Source organism: Anser brachyrhynchus (genome assembly GCF_964034855.1).
Source record: "Anser brachyrhynchus genome assembly, chromosome: 2".
Taxonomy (NCBI): domain Eukaryota; kingdom Metazoa; phylum Chordata; class Aves; order Anseriformes; family Anatidae; genus Anser; species Anser brachyrhynchus.
The window spans coordinates 50528755-50547465 of record NC_137695.1 but is presented as its reverse complement, the minus strand read 5'-3'; the positions used below and the strand labels follow the sequence as shown (position 1 = coordinate 50547465).

General features: G+C 42.8%; 1 protein-coding gene and 2 long non-coding RNA genes across 4 annotated transcripts in view; 2 read left to right on the top strand and 1 right to left on the bottom strand.

The window, feature by feature from the left end:
* Window positions 1–997: 997 nt before the first annotated feature.
* RBM24 (RNA binding motif protein 24) lies at window positions 998–11472 on the top strand. Its single transcript, XM_080579214.1, has 4 exons — window positions 998–1168; window positions 1765–1888; window positions 2950–3004; window positions 9355–11472. Exons 1-4 carry the CDS (start codon window positions 1001–1003, stop codon window positions 9680–9682), a joined length of 675 nt encoding a protein of 224 aa, XP_080435340.1. The 5' UTR covers window positions 998–1000; the 3' UTR covers window positions 9683–11472.
* The window catches only part of LOC308189313, a 29236-nt gene continuing 16774 nt past the window's right edge, over window positions 6250–18711 (bottom strand). Inside the window, exon 3 of the long non-coding RNA XR_013946275.1 lies at window positions 6250–12926. This is a non-coding gene — a long non-coding RNA (uncharacterized lncRNA). The remainder of the gene's footprint in view (window positions 12927–18711) is intronic.
* On the top strand, window positions 13062–14005 carry LOC308189312. Of its 2 annotated transcripts, XR_013946273.1 has the most exons (3): window positions 13062–13134; window positions 13237–13399; window positions 13771–14005. It is a non-coding gene; the product is annotated as an uncharacterized lncRNA (long non-coding RNA). The 2 variants fall into 2 exon arrangements; XR_013946274.1 differs by lacking the exon at window positions 13062–13134 and having other exon boundaries at window positions 13160–13399.

Below are 18711 nucleotides of genomic sequence, written 5' to 3'. Positions count from 1 at the left end.
ACATCTGTTTTCTCCAATCCTTAACCTTCCTCCCATCCTTCCTGCCTCCCTGTGAGCCTCCCTCCCCCCCAGCTCCCACAGTCCTCCATGTCACACAGGCCTCCTCTCTTTTGTTCCTCTGTGCCCTTCCCAGTTTTTGTTCCTCTGTGCCCTTCCCAGCGGCTGCACAGGGCAGGGGCAGCCAGAGGAGGGAAAGACGAGGGGAGCAGCTTCACCAATTTCTCTCGCCCTGTGCCCGGAGCAACAAAGAGCGACCACCACCGCCCCAGCGCCCAAGCTTTGCCCCCCTGGGGGCACAGGGCCGAGGGGCTGGGGTCTCAGCCCTGCCTGCAGCTTGGGGTGCAACCACGCGATGCTCGCAGCGGTGACCCCCCCGGACCCCCCCTCAGCCACCCGAGCCCGGGGCGAAGCCAAGCCGCGCTCGGGCGGCTCGCAGCCCCCCCTGGGGCGCCCCCTTCCCGGAGCAGCCCCTCGCCCGGGGGTCCCGGCGTGCGGGGGGCATCCAGCTGTTGCCGCCAGCTGTGTGCCAGCCCCGGGAGGGCCGGCCTGCCGCCGTCCCCGCCCCTGCGAGGAGGAGGAGGAGGAGGAGGAGGAGGAACCGAGAGTGCCCGACCCGGTGGCTTTTAGGGGGGGGAGGCCCCGCGCTGCCGTGCTGCTGTGCTGTGCGCTGCTCTGCCCTGCCAGCCGCTGCTCCTGCCGGCTCCCGGTGCCTCTCCTCCTCCTCCTGCTCTTCCTCCTCCTCCTCCTCCTCTTTTTCCTCCCGCTGCCGACCCCGGGAGCCCCGGAGGCTGCGGGACTGCGATCCGGAGGGAGGAGGAAGCTGCGAGAGGGACTGGCCCCGTAGCCGGGTGCCGGGGGGAGCCGGGAGGGCCGGGAGAGAGGGGGCCGACGAGCCGGGAGCAGGGGGCGCGGAGGAGAGGGGCTCACCGGCAAGCAGGGGGCTCGCCCCGGCGGCCACCCGTGGGTGCGGAGCGCGGCGCCCCGCGGGGCCGGGCGGAAGATGCACACGACGCAGAAGGACACCACTTACACCAAGATCTTCGTCGGGGGGCTGCCCTACCACACCACCGACTCCAGCCTGCGCAAGTACTTCGAGGTCTTCGGCGACATCGAGGAGGCGGTGGTCATCACCGACCGGCAGACCGGCAAGTCCCGGGGATACGGCTTTGTAAGTGCCGGGCTGCGGGGGGGCAACGGGGAGCGGGGCCACAGCTGCGGGGGGCTTTGCTTCCCCTCCTCTGTTAGTTTTCTTCTTTTTTCTCTTCTTTCTCTCTCTCTTTCTCTCTTTCTCTCTCCCTCTCTCTTTCTGTCTCCCTCTCTCTCTTTCTCTCTTTCTTTCTCTCTCTCTCTTTCTTTCTCTCTCTCTCTTTCTCTTTCTCTCTCCCTCTCTCTTTCTCTCTCCCTCTCTCTTTCTCTCTTCCTCTCTCTCTTTCTCTCTTTCTCTCTTTTTTCTCTCTTTCTTTCTCTCTTTCTTCCTCCTTCTCTTTTTCTTTCTTTTTCTTTCTTTTTCCCTCCCGGCCGAGGCGTGAAGCTTGGGGAATCTCCTGGCTCCTGGCTGCCCCGCCGGGGCGCCTGCTGCTCCCCGATACGGCCGCTCCGGGGGTTATCTGCCCGGCGGGCTGCCGCAAGCGGCGCCCGGCCCGTGCCCTCCACCCCTCAGCCCCTCAGCCCACTCCCCTAAGGGTGGCCGGGGGCTGCCGAGGGTTGGGGGCTGCCCCACTACCGCCCGCCGTGCACATAACCCACGCACCCACCCCTCCCCAGGTCACCATGGCTGACAGAGCCGCTGCAGAGAGAGCCTGCAAGGACCCCAACCCCATCATCGACGGCAGGAAAGCCAACGTCAACCTGGCGTACCTGGGCGCCAAGCCGAGGATAATGCAGCCAGGTGAGGATGTGGCCCCCCACGGCTTGTCTGTGTGCGCCTGAGGTTTCTGCAGGCAGTGAAGCTTTTAAAAGGTCGCGCTGTCCTGCATGTCCCTCGGGTGTGCTTTGGTTTCGGTTTTTGAAGGCAGCGTGTAGGCATTTTTCTGGCTATTTCCTACACAAGCCCTGTTTAAACGCCAAAAGCAATCAGGACTGACATATCTGAAGTTCTCCAGGAAGATTTCCACAGCTCGGACACTTCAGTGGTTATTCCCACTGCAGGGAATGTGGTGGCGCTGACCATTTACAGTATCGCTGCAGGGAACGATCAGCCTAGGGATGAATCGCTTCCAATGTGTGCGGTCTTATTAATACAAACAGTAACTTAAAGCAAAGTCCCGGGGCAGATAGGAGCTGTTAGGCAAAGTTTAAAATGAAACGGCTCTTCCTAAGCCCACATCTGAGCCAGTATGATGTCCTGTCCAGTTCCCAAACTTCGCACCGAGAGAGCTGGGAACGCAGAGTGTGTGCACACTGTTGCTCTAAAGGAAGCTGCTCTGAATTCCTGCGTGCTTAGCCCGAGGAACACTCTCGTGAGTAATGTAGTGCCCCCAAAGGAAAGGGGGGAGTTCATTATGCTTGGGCAGCATTTGAAGAAGAGAAATGAAGTTAGGATTTGACCCCCATGTTCAGTCCTCATGTGCAGAGAGGGCTCAAATTTGATTCTGTTGAAAGTACACAAATACTGTATCATCCTGTGGGGGCTGGCATTAAGGACCAGGCTGGAGCACAAAGTAAGAAGTTAATGAAAACTCTGTGCTCGTTGTTTAGCCAAAGTCATTCTTCTGAACATCTCTATGAAAATGCACATCACTGTTTTAATTTCTGTATGCATGTGTGTGTTTGTGTGTATGGGTTGATATATTTTGCTTTCTAATCTGTGGTTCTACAGCCTTACAGGCATCGTCACTGGAGGTTGTTGGTGAAGGCTGTTACTCTGTGTTTGTGTGCGTGTGCGTGTACAGCATAAACAAGTAGCAGAAGAACACTCATACAGAGAATGTGATGTGTTTTTGTTGGTAGGTTTTGCCTTTGGTGTTCAGCAGCTTCATCCAGCTCTTATACAGAGGCCTTTTGGGTAAGTCTGTTCAATGGGACCTCAAACAGGGGAGGAAAAATCTTTTTTTAAAAAAATAGAAAGAAAAAGAATGATCCTTGAAGGCCTCTTGCAGTAGCAGCCTTATAAACTCACCAGCAATACTGAAGCTCTCAGACTTGCAAACGTATGCCCGTAGATGTGCTCACCTTGTTGGTAATGTTCTGAATGCGGTAGCCGAGTCAAGTTGTGTGGGACGTGTCCCTTCCACCTAAGCAGTCCAGTCCCGTATGACCCTATGATAAAACAAGGAGGTATGACTTTATGCAAGATTGCTGTGCCCCGTTTCTCGTTTTTCAGCTTGACTCAATGTTATTTATCTCTTTCTAATCTGACAGGGATCGTTTACAGTTAAGATAACTGATCAGAAGGATATGATGATAAGAGGTGGAATAGTTCTGTTTGGAATTAAACTCTGTAACCAGTAGACTCAAACACAAACAAGCTAAAATGGTGATTAACGATGCATGTATGTTTTTTTCATATAGTCAATAGACCTCCGTGTGCTTTTTTATTTATTTATTACAGTAATGAAGTGGTGTTGATAGCTAAACTGTGTGCTTTTATTTACTTGAAAGAGCTGTAGTGAAAGTTTTTTGGGGGGGTCTTTTTAATTTTGTTTTTGTTGTTGAGGAGTGACTTTGCCATGGGGAGCAAAGGGCCTTTTTTTGTTTCCTTGCTTTCAAGCTGTAGCTTGTGACTTTTTTAACCTTATTTTGTAGTGAGTGCTAAATCGTGTGACTTCTTGATTTTTAAGTAAATCAACATATTGCTTGCATGTTCATAATTTTGGGGGTTTTGTTCTTGGGAGGGGTGTGGAGCTCCTTATTAACAATGTGCGTCCATTTGGGCTTTCTAATTGGAGATTTTTTTTTCTTCACTCTGACTTTAATAAATAGCATATTTCTCCTTTACTCGAATATACTATCCCTAAGTATTTCTAACTCTTGCTTCTTATAGGCATATAATTAGGAGGTGAGGTCTGCTTTAAACTTCCCATACAGTGTCACTTCACTAATGCACACTGGCTGAGAGGCACATCGCAAAATAATGCATTTTGCTAATTAATGAGTAAGCTAACAATAAAGTAGGGAAAATGCGTCACAAATGTATTTTGTTTATTTGACTAGAAAAGCTAGAATAGTGCACCTAGCTGTTACTAAGCAAGAACAGCTTCTCAGTTCATCTATAGGTAAAGTTCCTGTCCTCAAAACTGTAGGAAGAAGTTTTCCTGAATACTTTATGTACTCTTAAAAGAGAATGTTTGTTCTTCGGAGACACTTGGAGAGGTTGTGGAAAACTTTGTATTTTTTTTTTCTTCTTCTTCATCTTCCTATAATTTTCCTCTGCTGTATTTTGTTTGACTGCTTTGAAGCATGAGGAACCGACAGTGTATATGCAGCGATCAGTTTATGATGCCTGCACTAAGGTAGGCAGGAGGTGGAGTGTGCTGTCTGCAGAGCTGCTCAAGCACTGGTGCTCAGAAGACCCAGTGGACTGCCCGGGGATCAGCCGTGGAGAGGCTATTTTCTGAGCACAGCAAAAAGAAGGAGACCCTGTGCACTCCCTTGCTTCAAGGGCTGTGCAAATGTAGGGCTCCTTCTTGCTTTACTTACCCTGAGCCTTTAAGGTCACTTAAATCTTGTTCAGGTCAGGGGAGTTCTTCCAGCATGCTGAATAAGGTTTTATTTCTAATGCAATGTATATAAATCTGAAGAAAAGGAACATTAGTCCCAGGGTAGTGTGTATATCAAATTGGTCATTTTTAATTCTTGGGTTCTGCCATTCTTTTGCTATGTGCAAACAAAGGAGATTATTAACCCTGCTTCCCCCTCAAAATTTCCAGTAACCTGTGTCTTTTCTAAAGAATACAGTTTGGATTAGGAAGAACAGCATTTGTTAGGATGAATTAACACCTTCATTCTATTTTTTCCTTGAGAATAAAGTGGGGTTGTTTCGGTGCTTACTTTCATCTATTTCATCTAAGAGTTCACTCGAAGATGATGTTGCATGGATTGCGCTGAAATATAGAGTTATAGAAATTAAAGCCTTTCTTCTTCCTGTGCAGTTGCACTTTGAAAAAGTACACTTTACTAATACGCTGTGTTAAACAGGTTGTAGTGATGAATCACTACCAACACTCTGCTAATCCATACATAAAAGCACCAAACATTTTGTTTTTATTTTTTTCCTACCAGAGTGCAAGTTAGTGAGGTGCAGCCATGCTCTGGCATGGTCAGCAGTGTTTTATTACGGTTTCCCACCTACCAAGCAAGAAACTGAAGATAATTGGATTATGTTACATTATTTTACTGAGAAGATACAGTAAGGACAATATTCTGAATTAGGTACAACATTATTGAGGTGGAGGGAGCCAGCAACTAGATTAGCTTCAATGCACGAAGCATTTAAATTCTGGGAATTCTTCTTTATTCAGTACTGCAGAGACCAACTCGTCCACCAATTAACATTTCACCCTGCTCTTTAAATTCAGCATCTATCTTATTGTTGGTGTGTTTCCTAGGAAGCTGTTTGATCACAGGACTGGTTATCTATACAGCTCTGTTTTCAGGATTGTTTATTAAAATACTATCTCTGAATTCAATAGGAATTTATGGAGGGGGAGGATGACTTTGCCTCCTAAAATAGTTTTTCTCATTTTGCTTTTGTAATTTTTACTTTAACATTGATGGAAAAATACAAGGTTATGCAGAGGCACTGGTGCAGGTGATGACTTGTCCTGTTGGAAATTTTTTTTCCCTCTTTTTATTGTCTAAAACGTGTATCTCACTCAAAATGAGAACATTCTCTTAGTTTTTAGTTCAGACCCAAGTTAAATCCCAAGTTAATAAATTTATTATCAAATGGTTAGCTGATACTACCTGCCTTCTATGAGTTAGGCAATTCAGCCTTCCTTAAGAGAGAAGGAAATGCCTTCTCTTGAGTTTGTGATCAAAAGATCTGTATAATATTAGACTACTGATAATCTGGAGCTAGGGAATGAAGCCACAACAGTCAAAAGTTAACCTGCAGAATGCTAAATGTCCTCTTACTGTTACCAGACACAAATTTAAAAGGAAGGATGTCAAGGGTCTTCTATCTCTTGATGCTTCTGTATCCTATTCCTGCACTCAGGAAGGCTGTTCATTGACTAAAATCTACTCTCTATGCTTACAAAACCTGATGATGGTCCAGAGCAAAACATTTCTGTCCAAGTTAAATAACTACTTTCTCAAGAATGTAATGTTGAGAGTCACTTATGTGTTACTACCGATGAATTTCTGTATGACACAGCTTTCTGCATTAGTCTAGAAAGTCCTTTCTTTCCTTTGAAACAATTAGCTGTCATTTTATTATCACTTACAGGATTGTATTCGGAGGTCTTAGTAAAACACAAACCTGTTAAAACAACAATGAAAGTCTTAAGGCATGTGGCAGGAGCATATGCCATTTCATTTTGAATATCCCAAAGCTACAGTTACTGCTGAAGTTAAATGTGGCTTTCCTTTGCTTTTAGTGCAAAAGCTTAAAACAACAAATATATGTTCCAAAATAAAAACTACAGCCAGGAAAGAATGCTTAAACCACATACAATTCTCACACACTTACTTTCAAAAACAAAGCAGCAGCTTTTATTTAAAATTAATGAGTCTAAGGATATCCAGCCTAATTGGAAATTGCTTCTTCAACTTTTGACCTGGCAGAGCATTAAAAGCAGTGAGGTTCTGAATGGCTGAGGTCTACATGTGCTGGCCTCTGCAGAAGGTAGAAATTTACTTTGGCCATATAAAGCCGTTTTACTCGACTCAAAACAGTTGCAGCATGACAGATGATCAAAAATAGCCCCACTGCAGCTTACGCTGTCAATCACCATGTGTGAAATGGCATGGTGGTGAGGAGCCTGCACAGGGTTTATGTTTATTGTAGGGTAAGACGTGGCAAACAGATAATGTTTCATAACTTCACCACCTGTTATTTTCTTGGCTTAATAAAACAAGTCACAAGAGTTTAAGTGGGAGCACATGTATCTTTCCGTCTTGTTCAAGGATACGGTAGAGTGTCCTAATGTCCTAAGAAAATCTTAGTAACATCAATTCGAGACAACACAAGCACCTAGATAAGCTCTCTTATTGTATCCCTTCTGTTGGAATTATTCTGTCTCATCAATGCCGTATGTAACAAGTACTGTGATGTGATGTTAAATGGACTCTTACATGATGCAGAAAAGGCTCTCACTGACTTAAAATTTGTTTTTGTTCCTCTTTACTTAATACTTAAGAAACATAGTGTTTTATTTGTTAGGATTGTGCTTGGCTGGTGACCAATGCAAAATGCTTGTTTTTGCTCATCCATTTCGGATGGAGAGCTCAGGTAATGATGTATATTTAAATGCACAGAGCCAGCTTAAGTATGCTTCAAATGCACTTCTGGCTAATCACTTCATAAATGAGGTGAGTTTTAAAAACCCAACTTACTGTTTTGTTTTATGTTTTCTTTCCCTCCCCACCCCCTATTTGTCACTCTCATTTTTTTCATTTCTCCCTTCACACAGTAGGACATGAATTCCATTGACATGTTGGGTTTTTATGATTGTGGTGTTCATGTTGTGGTGTCATGTTCTGAAACACGGCAACTGCAAACTCCTCTCTGCTAGCGCTCTTATTCACTCCACTGAGCTCTTTTTCTCCTAAAAAGAAAACGGGGCTGTTCCAAAGTCTTGTTATCACGTATTTTTAACTGTGGTTTGCTGCGAATCTAGTTGTCAGTGTCCCTTCTGATGGAAATGTTTCCTTGTTGACCATTTAAGTAGTTCTTGAAGTTAATTTAAAAATTAAACAAACAAAAACCTTTCAATTAAAACTTGCATTTGGAGGACAGATTGTACCATTGCAATTTGCATCTGTGCTTACAGTGCACTAAAAGGTTTATGCAGTCTTTCGAGTTCTGTGTAAAGGTAAATTTCAGTATCAAATAGTAGTAAATTTGCACAAGCAGTTTTTCATGGACTTATAAAGATTCACTCTCTGGCACTGAGTTCCATGCATGAAGGACTTCCCTGTGGAAATTCAGATGTGAGACAGGACTATGAATGTAAAATGAAAATTATGTTAGATGTGTTATTTCTAAAAATTGTATTATATGATAATACAGGACTATGAGATGAATTTATATGTATTCTTGTATGCTAAAACAATGATATGACCAGTTTTCAAAACTGAAGGGCTAAGTAAACAAGCCAAGGAAGCAAGTTTTGTGACTTGGAGAAGACGGGAAAGTGTGTGTACTGATCTGTTCAGAATGGTTATTGCTTAAGCCATAAATCTGTGTTTTTGTTTTTGTTTTTGCTTCTGTTAAGCACCAGATCTATTTAGACTTAATCCTATGCCCACCTCCCAAAAAACTCTATGCTGTATGTCTTGCATAGAAATAAACAAGCTGGCACAAAACAGGACATCAGTGGCCTGATAATCAAACAGGTTTGACCCTTGTGTCCTTATGAACTTTATAGAAGTGTGATGCACATGTACTTAGGAGTCACTGTTATGGATTTTAATAGCATCTATGTAGCTTCCCCTCAATGGCCTCTTGTGACGGAGTGAGCTGCACTATAGTTCGTTTGGAAAGTGTGATTCTTGCTGTGTTTACCACACTTGTGAACTTTATTTAAACTCCTTTGTCGCCTGTGTTGTTTTTTTTTTCTTATTTTTAATAAGGGTGACTGAGGTTGCAGAGAAATTAATGTGTGCTGAGTCTGCATAGCAACTTAAGTAGGGTTGCCACAATACACTTGTCTTTCCTGCCCCCCCAAGCAGACTTTACATAAAATCAGGGTTAAACCGTTTTGTTGCCTTATTGGCTATTGTCAAACTCATTACGGTGACGCTGTCAAACTGCTCAGTTACTAATAATAAGAGTACTCACAGGAAATAATTTCACTAAGAGTCAAGTAGTTCAGTGAGGAGCAGCATAAAAAAAAACCACGCTTGTAGATGTTTTGAAAAACATATACTGCAATCAAGCTTACTCCTTTAGAGTTGCCTTAAAAGTGACATCAGCAATCCTGGTCCTTCTAAAGGTTTTAATAGCATTACCTGTATTATCCTCAAGCGACATTAAACACTCCTGTTTAAGTCAGCTAGAATGCTGTGCTTTGGAGCAACGCACCTCTTTGGGCCAGTGATCAGATAATTGGTCCGTTCAGCCCTGTTATTGTGGCAACCCTATGCACATAACAACAACTAAATTGAGTTTGTTTTAGTTCGGAGTATGGATGTGACGCTTAGGCGCTGACTCGCCTACCACCTCTGACTCCCTCTCCCATCTTTCAACAGGATCCCTGCTCACTATGTCTATCCACAGGCTTTTGTGCAGCCCGGAGTGGTAATTCCCCACGTGCAGCCCGCAGCAGCCGCTGCTTCCACTACACCCTACATCGACTACACCGGAGCTGCGTACGCCCAGTACTCGGCCGCCGCGGCCGCCTATGAGCAGTACCCGTACGCCGCCTCGCCAGCTGCCGCCGGGTACGTGGCGGCGGGGGGCTACGGCTATGCGGTGCAGCAGCCCATCACCGCAGCAGCACCGGGGACGGCTGCTGCGGCCGCTGCGGCTTTTGGCCAGTACCAACCCCAACAGCTGCAGGCAGACCGTATGCAATAGCAGATGGACTCCTGAAGGAAGCTCGCTCTTTCTCTTCCTCTTTTCGGCCTTCCAGTATAAGTAGTTGTTCAGAGACAATTGATGTTAACTAAGGAGCTTTAAGGAAAGCGATGCTATTGCGAAACTAAAGAATTTTGTTCCACTGTCTTCATACAGTATGCATCCAAATCATGTTGTTAGAGGGGAGGGGTAGCGTGGCATGTCTAGTTTCAAGTAGCAATCCCGAAGAAAATGGCAAAAAAAAAATACTGTACTGTCATGAAAGAGTGGCAGAGTAGCAATGGGACTTCGTATTTTAAAACAAACAAACAAAGAAACGAGAACCAAAAAAGCAAAGGTGTATTTTTTACAGTATCAGGGAAGCAAAACTGCCTTTTATAAGTGAGAATATGGTACTCAAAAAGTTTGAACCAGGGGAAAAAACTGAGTCAGCAATATGTAACCTTTATCCATTTTAAGAGGAAACAAGCTTAAAGCACTGATCGTCCTTTGTAGCTTTCAGAAGCTGTCTTCGTGAGATAGCATCTTCCCACTGTTTCACTAATGGGCATCGAACAATCCGAGGAAGATGGCCTGCTAGTAAGATGGCGGACAGGCACCAAAGTTATTTTCTTATCTGTCCTCTGGATGAGTGGAACTATGGAGCAAGTGATGTGGAAGTAAGGGGTGCAACAGCTGTAGAGACAATCAATAACACAGACAGTTCTGGACAGAACACATCACTCGTGCTCATGTGATGAGCTTGTCACATCCTAATCCCTCGCCCCATCCTGTTTCACTTTTGGGAAACTTTAACTGCTGGTGTCAGCTATTCTGATTCTAAAATAGGATCAGCCCTTTACTACAACAGCCTTCTCTTTCTATTTATTGCATCTGTTCGTAACTTGTGAATAAAGGCAGGATGAAGCTTAATGAATTAAAACCTTTAAGAACTGTTTTAAGGGAATTTTCTTTTCTGAAACCATTTGTACAATTTTAATATCTATTTCAGGATTATATTTAAAATATTTATTAGTGAACATACAATACACAAGGCAACTTTTGTTATCAAGACTGCAGTTCTTGAAGGGTTAATGGTATGTGATTTATACTGTGCCTTAATTGTTATGCTATTTAAAAAGAAATATTTATTTTGAAAGTTTTACTATGCTGCGCTCTAAAGAAAGCAACTTTAGATGTGACACTGTAAAATTATGTATTCATCTCATGGCATAAATTATTTAGTAGGGTTAGATGTAGCATATTAAATATTAACCTAATTAACTAAGGATTTTGACTTGGATTTATTTAAATTCAGTAAGTGCACTGTATGAGGGTACTCTTAAATTAACACTTTTTTAGGTTTTTACATAAAATATTGCTAGTTCATTCTTTTTCCCTCTAATAGATGTCCATGTAGACCTCTCAAATACATTAGTGCAGTTTTCTCACTCATCTGTATGTAGACTGACTATTTTTCCCTTTGCTAGGAAATGCTGCTTTACATTGTCCTGTGAAACTACAATACTTGCAATTTTTATTCTTGACCGAAATGGAATTTAGTATTTTACACTGTATTGGATTTTTTTATACTTGAACAATTTCATACAAGGGAAGACAGGATAGCATTTTTATGGACTTTATCCAATGTCACTGGATTTATTTTAAGTATTCTGAATACTAGCCAGTGTTATAATATAGACATGACTCTCCTGTGCATATTATTTATTCAGTATGTATATTGCTTTAAAACATTTCAGATCTTTTAATCTATTCACTCGTATTAAAAACAATAAAAAAAAATTGTCGCATCCTCCTGTCTCTTGAAGTTTTTTGCTCAAGTTGTCTTAGATCTTGTCCAGCTAAAATTAGGGGGCCAACCTTTTATGTAATTTTCCTGGTGTGTGGAGGAAACATATGCAATGCCTTTAAATGCAAAGATAGATGTAAACTGTACTAAACGGAGGAAATTCTACAGAGAACATCCACCCTAAGAGTCATCATAAAGTAATTGAGAGTGCAGGGGACTTTGGGAGGTCATCTAATCCAGCTCAGGTTGCTTATACCTTTGTCCAGCTGGGTCTTAAAATCCTCCAGGCAGACAGCACAACCCCTCTGGGTGATCTGTTCCGCTGCCTATTTGTCCACATGGTATCATTTTTTTTTCCTTATATCTAGCCCAAGCCTCCCGTGTTCGTTTATGATCTTCGTTGCTCATTCTTTGGCAGAGAGCCCAGCCCTATCTTCTCAGCAACCTCCTCTCTAGGAACTGGAAAGTTGCTGTTCTCTTCTGTAGGCTGAACAAGCCCCGTTGCCTGAGCCTCTCCCTCAAGTCTCATGCTTCAGCCCCAAGCCATCTTGTAGGCCCTCCGATGGATTAATTCAGGTTTATCAACTGCTTTCATGCACTGGGAGACTCCAGACTGGATTCATTCTGCCAAATGTGGTCTAGTGAGTGCTGAGTGAAAGGGAATTATCAATTCCCTTGATCTACCACCTGTGCTCCTCTTGATACAGTCTAGCGTCCTTTCGCTACTGCCAGGGTTTGCACTGACAGGGTTCAGCCCACCCCGAGGCCTCCCGTGTGTTTCAGCAGAGCTGTTGCCAAGCCAGTCAAGCCCCAGCCTACACAGGGGGCCAGTCGCTCCAAGACGGAGGATGCTGCATTTGTCCCCACAGAATTTCATGAGGGTCCTGTTGGCCCTGTCCTCCAGCAAGTGTGAATCCCTCTGAGCGGCAGGCCTGGTCTTGAGCATACCAACTTACGCCCTCCATTTAGTATCATCAGTCCACAGCCTGATAGTACTGCATCCCGTCTCTTACTCCAGGTCACTGATAAAGATATCAGAGAGGACAGACCCCTGAGGAATTCAGTTTGTAACCAGCTTCCAGACAGAGTGTGAGCCCATTTAAATAACACCCTGGTCAGGATTTTGCCCATTTAGGCTGCAACACCCAGAAGTGGGTGTGAGGATTCTGTGCAATATTGCACTAAAAGCCTTGTTAAACTCAAGGTAGACAACCTCTGCTTTCCCCTCATCCACAGATGAAGTCAATTCATCACAGGAGGTAATCAGGTTCATCTGGCATGATTTACACTTGAAAATCTGTGCTGGCTCTTCCCAGACACCACTGTTTCTTTCATGTGCTCAGAAATGACTTCTAAGCTGTTTGCACCACGATTGTCCCAGAGACTGGCTGTCTGCAGTTCCCTGTATCGTCCTTCTTGCCCTCTCTGGAGATGGGTGCATCATTTGCCTTTCTCCTGTAATGGAAAACCTCTCCTGATCTCCATATCCTTTCAAAGATGATAGTAAGCAGCCTCACAGGGACAGGAGCCAGCTTTCTTAGTACCCTTGGCTGCAGCCCATCTGGGAGGTGAGCAGAAAACCCTTAATAAATGCTCTTTTATACTCTCTTCTGCCATTTCCCCTTCCTGATCTTCACCAAAGAAGGTCTGTCTACAGGACATGGTATCAAGTAGTAATTAAAAGCAGATGTCTCTCTGTCTGGAAGATGGAGGGCACAGACGGCTCAGGAAAATGTGTGGCATGTTAACCTATTATTTGATCTAGGATAAAGAACATCTTCGTCCTACATGGATACACCCCTGCCAGTGTCCTGGGACCCTCCCCTGCTTCCACATGGAGGTGACAGACACCCCAGGGTGTGGTGTGATGGGGAATGCTCTCTGCCCTGGAGCGGGGTTGCATTGAGATAAGCCACAACAGGAACAGAGCAAGTTTATGATTCAGTTTATAAAGGTCAATTGCATGCTGGCTCTGTAACTTGACAATTTAAATAACCTCAGTGGAAATGCAAATGTGCAAGTTCCACTAGCAAAGCTAGCTTTGGACATGCAACATGAACACTACCTTATTCTTGCTAAATGTGTAGCTGAACAGCCTTCTGTGTATAAAGTATATCTCAATAACACCCCACATACGTGAAATGCAAATAGTTCATAGACCAAGACCAATATAAAATAACTGAGAAACAGCAGTACTTAATTTTGAAATGTGAATACTCATCAAAAATGTTAGCATTTTACTTGAGAGATGGCATATATGTAAGTGACAAGTTGCAATTGTGTTGTTTTCAATTTTCAGTTGTGTTTCCAAAACCTTCAACACACATTTTATATGGAAACGTGACTGGTGCCAAGCTTCTTGCAGAGGGAGGAGAGAAGCTGAAATCAGGAACACCTTCGTTCAGGAATGTGTAGATCAAAGAGGTGTCATGCCTTGAAAGGTTGCATTGATAAGCTGAAGCTGCTAGAATTGCCATTTTTCTGAATGTCTGCATTTACCTAATATCTAATGAACACAATTTGGCATTACTAGAGTTCATTGCACCTAATTTTTATGGGATTTTTTCAAACAAGTGAAATGAAAATACTAGGATTAAAACACGATGCAACCATGCAAAGGATCCTTTAGTCTTGCTATTCAGATGCTGAGCCTCTTCAAACTAAACAATTCCCTACTTCTGCTCAAAACTTTGTAAGAAAAAGCATTCTATTCTGCACCTACGTTTTAAGTTTCAAACTGCTTGCACACTTGATTTAAATTGTTTTCAGTTCAATTTCAATTTATTTTCCATTTTTTAGTATACATAAACCTCTAAGCATTGTATTCCAATTGCCAAGTATGTAACTTCATTTTTTTTTTCCTGTGTGTTTGAATTTCAAACCTTTAGGTGATACTTCCTCAAACTACTAGCAATAAAACAGGCTCTGGGCAAAGTCTAACTGTAAAAAGCTCAGACCTATAGGAAATTTTTTTATGAAAAAAATTATGGGTAAACTGAAGATTATGATGGAATTTTGTAACTTCCATTAAATATCCAGTCCTGTGATACAGTAGGAAGAATAAGATAATGTAAGAAAAGAAAAAAATAAACACCCAGCATGACACTACATTTACTATTACCAAGAAGAGTATATATTACACCCTATTGACTAGCAAGTCTATAAAAAATGCATGCTAGAAGCTTACATCCAACTGTTCCAACTACATTCTGAAAACAATAAGGAAATGCTCTTTTAAACTAGTTTATTACTTTCACACCACCATATTACTAGGCATAAGAATCCCAAGGCACAGATTTGTTATATTGTTATATACTGCATTTAGTAAAGCCAAGAAAATATCTTAGAGTAGCAGCAACTAAGGGTTTTTAAGAGCTTTGAAAACAGTACAGTTATAAGTGAATCTACATTTTGCTTACTATGACCAATGATTGGGCCTTGGGGGTTTGCTGTGTTTGTTTGTTTTTTCCCTCCAAAGCCCAGTCAAAAATTGTGAGAACAAATAAGCTTGACATAGTGTCAAAGAGTAAGGAAAAGCTCCAACTATGACTGCATTCAAACATGCAGATACACACACAGCACAATTATCAGCTTTTCTCAACGTGAAGAAAACTAGCTCTGAAACTTTTCCCAGTTCCACATGCCAATTCTGCTGTGATAAGCCATGAATTTGGGCTAGCTTACAGTATCATTATTTTTGACCTAATCACTCTTGGATTAGGGAGGAACCCCCCAAAGTCTGCTTCATCACCAAGCATCTGAAAGTCAAGAGATACAGAAATCCAAATTAATTGGTGAGAGCTCTCTGCGATAGATACGCTCTTTTTAGCTCAGTACAGTCATTTTAAATCCTTAGATCAGGCTCCATAGGTGTGCCTGCTTGTTCTCCCCTCTCTAGATGTGGCTGTTGTGGGTCTAGAGCTCTGCACTTCTGTACAGGGCAAGGGCTCTTGCAGGTGCCTGCTCATCTCCTGCTTAAGAGTGGATGAATCATTTCAGTCACATCAGGAAAAGCCTATAGTCTTCTACCTCAAATTTATCTGAACATCATGAAATCTGGAAAAAAAATCTTTACAAAAGAACCCTTCCTATCCACAATTCACCTTCTTCTGAATCCACTTACTTCATTTGAGACCAGAGAAAAAGATGACAAAATGCCCAAACTGACAAAGGTAAAGCTCATAAGGAAAGCTCAGTGATTTCACTGCTTGCCATTCTTTTGTTAAAAAAGCTTTGTCACTGCATTTGCAAAGGGCACAAATCAATCTTTATGACACATTTGAAGAACATGAAATGTTTTTACCCAGCAATGCAGATAAAGGATTTTAGCAAAAACTTGGGTTTTTTTGTTTTTTTTTGGGGGGGGGTCCTGATTTTTAGTAATGACAAAAATAAGCTAAAGCTTAAACACAATTCCCTCCCAGAAAAAAAAAAAAAAAAAGTTTTCTTTAAATATTGTGTTTTGTTCATTAAAAAAAAAGTTTTAAAAATTATTAATTGTTTAAAAACAAAATATCCCTGCATTTAGAAATTATCAGAGTTGAATGTTCTGATTTTTTGCTGACATGAACCATTACAATTGAATAGTTTCCAAAAGAATACTGCATCAGTATATTTTCCAGCTGTTTCAAAGGGAGGCCTGATTACTTGCTCAAGGCTGTGGATGACATATTGTTGCCAAAAATTGGGATTCCCTGGCTATTTGCTCAAACCACTGGAATTCATCTTCTAATTTGATCACTAGCGATATTTCTGAATGAAGACAGAAGGAAAGAAAGTCTAGAGGCAAAGCTTATTTGCACAAGAATGCAACTCCATTAGAAATACTTACGATAGTCAGGCAATTTGACAATATTTTATGCAGATAAGTAAACACTGGCAAGGGAAAAACCACAAACATAACTAAATTGAAACACAAGCTTTTCTTGAAGGTGTGTTCAAAACCTTTTAAAATGATGGTCAGTCTCAATTATAATATAATTTCTTTATCGTGCTAATGATAAAGGACCTCAAAAATGGGCTGATCTCTCTGTCCAGTATGCTTTCTTCCTACTTTTGGAAGATGGTAAGTAACACATCAGCGCAATAAGGGACATCCACATTCTGTTTTTCAATGCATGGTTACGAAGTAGTGCACATTCCTTGGCATGAATATATGTTATGAACACTATTTACAGAAAATGTGGTCTTCATAAACCAAATGCTAGGTAACTACAATATTCAAGTTTAAGCATTATTCTTTCCTGATTTTCATCAATATTGGTGTTTTTCCATCAGTGAACTCTTTCATCAAGTAAATATATATACTCTTTTCACATATTCTGTAAAGAGCACCCTTTCACTAACCAAAGCGCCATCATAATTCAGAATGTTTTTAATGTAAGAGAGAGTACAAAGATCTCCAGGCTTTATTTTTCTGCAAATGTCACCAGTTCCACTTACACTACTGTATCCTGAAACTGGTTTTCCTCTGACCTTATCAAGAACAGCAATTTTCCTGTCTAACAGCACCTGGGATCTTGCCAGAAGAAATCAGAATCTAAAGTAAAGCTCCAAGAGCAGTGGCAGAGTGTGAAAACAGAAGCGTGTCCTTCAGCCTTTAGAGGGCTTCTGTCCGAAGGGAGCTCGCCCTCACGAGGCTGCTGTAGCTCAGCTGAGGGCCTGAGAAGGGCACCTGGCAGTTGAAAGGCCTTCTTGTGTGCATGCATTGGTTTAGCTTAATAGAAGCTAAGCAAAGGGCAAACAAAGCAGCCCCGTAGTACCTTTCTGGGGAAGAAAATCTTGGTGCCCACTGGAACTTCAAAGAACCAAGCTGGCTTCAGAGACGTTGAATCACGTCTTCTGTATAATGCAGACCGTATGCAGCGCCTTGGTCTGATTCCGATGATGGCAGTGGCGCTTGCCAGCAGTTTGCTAAGAATACAGGTTGGCAGAGAGACAGTGTCTGCGGAGGAGCCTCAAGGAATCTAGCTTTCCTAAACTCAGGGAATGGCAGTATTAGGGAGAAGCAGGCGCCGTGTATTCTATAGCATGTAAGATCAGGTTTATTTGAAATGCAGCTGCACTGTATTAACGGTATTTTGTTTCAGAAAGACTGCCTGGCTCCTAATTACCACAGATGCTGCTGCAGAGAGGACAGAATAGCAAGCTTTGGGCACAATGGAGCTGAGCTTGATAACCAGGAACTGCAGCCAAGGCCCAGACTGCGAGCAGATCTGCGTGAATCACCCTGAGAGAACTGCTGGAGGCCTGAGAGGTTTGCTTTAAAGGGGTCAGGAGTACAGGCTGCTCAGTGGCAGTGAAAGTGCTATTGCTTGCAAATTTGAAAAGATTTACATGGATTCCTGACATTTACTATGGTATTTAATGTGCTTATGAGGATGGTACAATTGCTCAGAGTTTTAAACTGAAAGCAGATTTTCCAGGTCTTTACTGGCTGAGAATGAGGGTAGCTATTCCCCATTTGGTGGCTCCCAAAGACAAACATGCCAACATGAGAACAAATTGTTCTTCAGTGGGATGTTATTAAATCTAGGCAGGGTTACCTGCAAAGGCTCAAGTTCTGCCAGTCGCCCTGGTAAAAGACTTAATGGTACTAACGTGCTTTTAAATTCCTATATCAGCAAGGATCTCAAAAAAAGAACTATTTTTCTTCATTGCTCACAGACCCTGCTATTTAGGAGATCACTCATCTTTGCAAGAATATTTGGCAACTCCAGAGACCTATTCACAAAGTCTTTGTTGAACAGAGCAAGTTGCAGGTAAACCCTACAATCAGTACTTTGCTCTGCTAGGCACTGACTTGCTCCAAAATCTATCCTATGGCATTGCACTCCAACATTTGCTTGTGTATAGCGGTAGGATAATTCTGCTGTTCAGCGTGATATGCAGGAAGGATGGGATGGGTAGGTACATGTTAATGTTTGTGATGAGCTTTGGGTCCCCTTCTGATAACGACTTGGTGTGGAGGGGAAAAAGAAATGTCAAAGTGATGCTCAGGTTATTCCCCAGAGTCTAAGAAAAATTGCGCACTGAAATTTCTCACGGTGTTCTCATTCCTGGGAAGTGGTAGGAAGCACCCCACCTAGGGATCTTCTGAGAAACGATAAGGAGTAAAATCACTCAAAGGGCAGCATGTGGGGGAACCGTGCCAACGATGGAATTGGAGGATTGCAATCCATTTAACTCAGACACCTAGGTGCATCTCTAGTTTGTAGACTTCATGGCAGCTTGTCTAGAT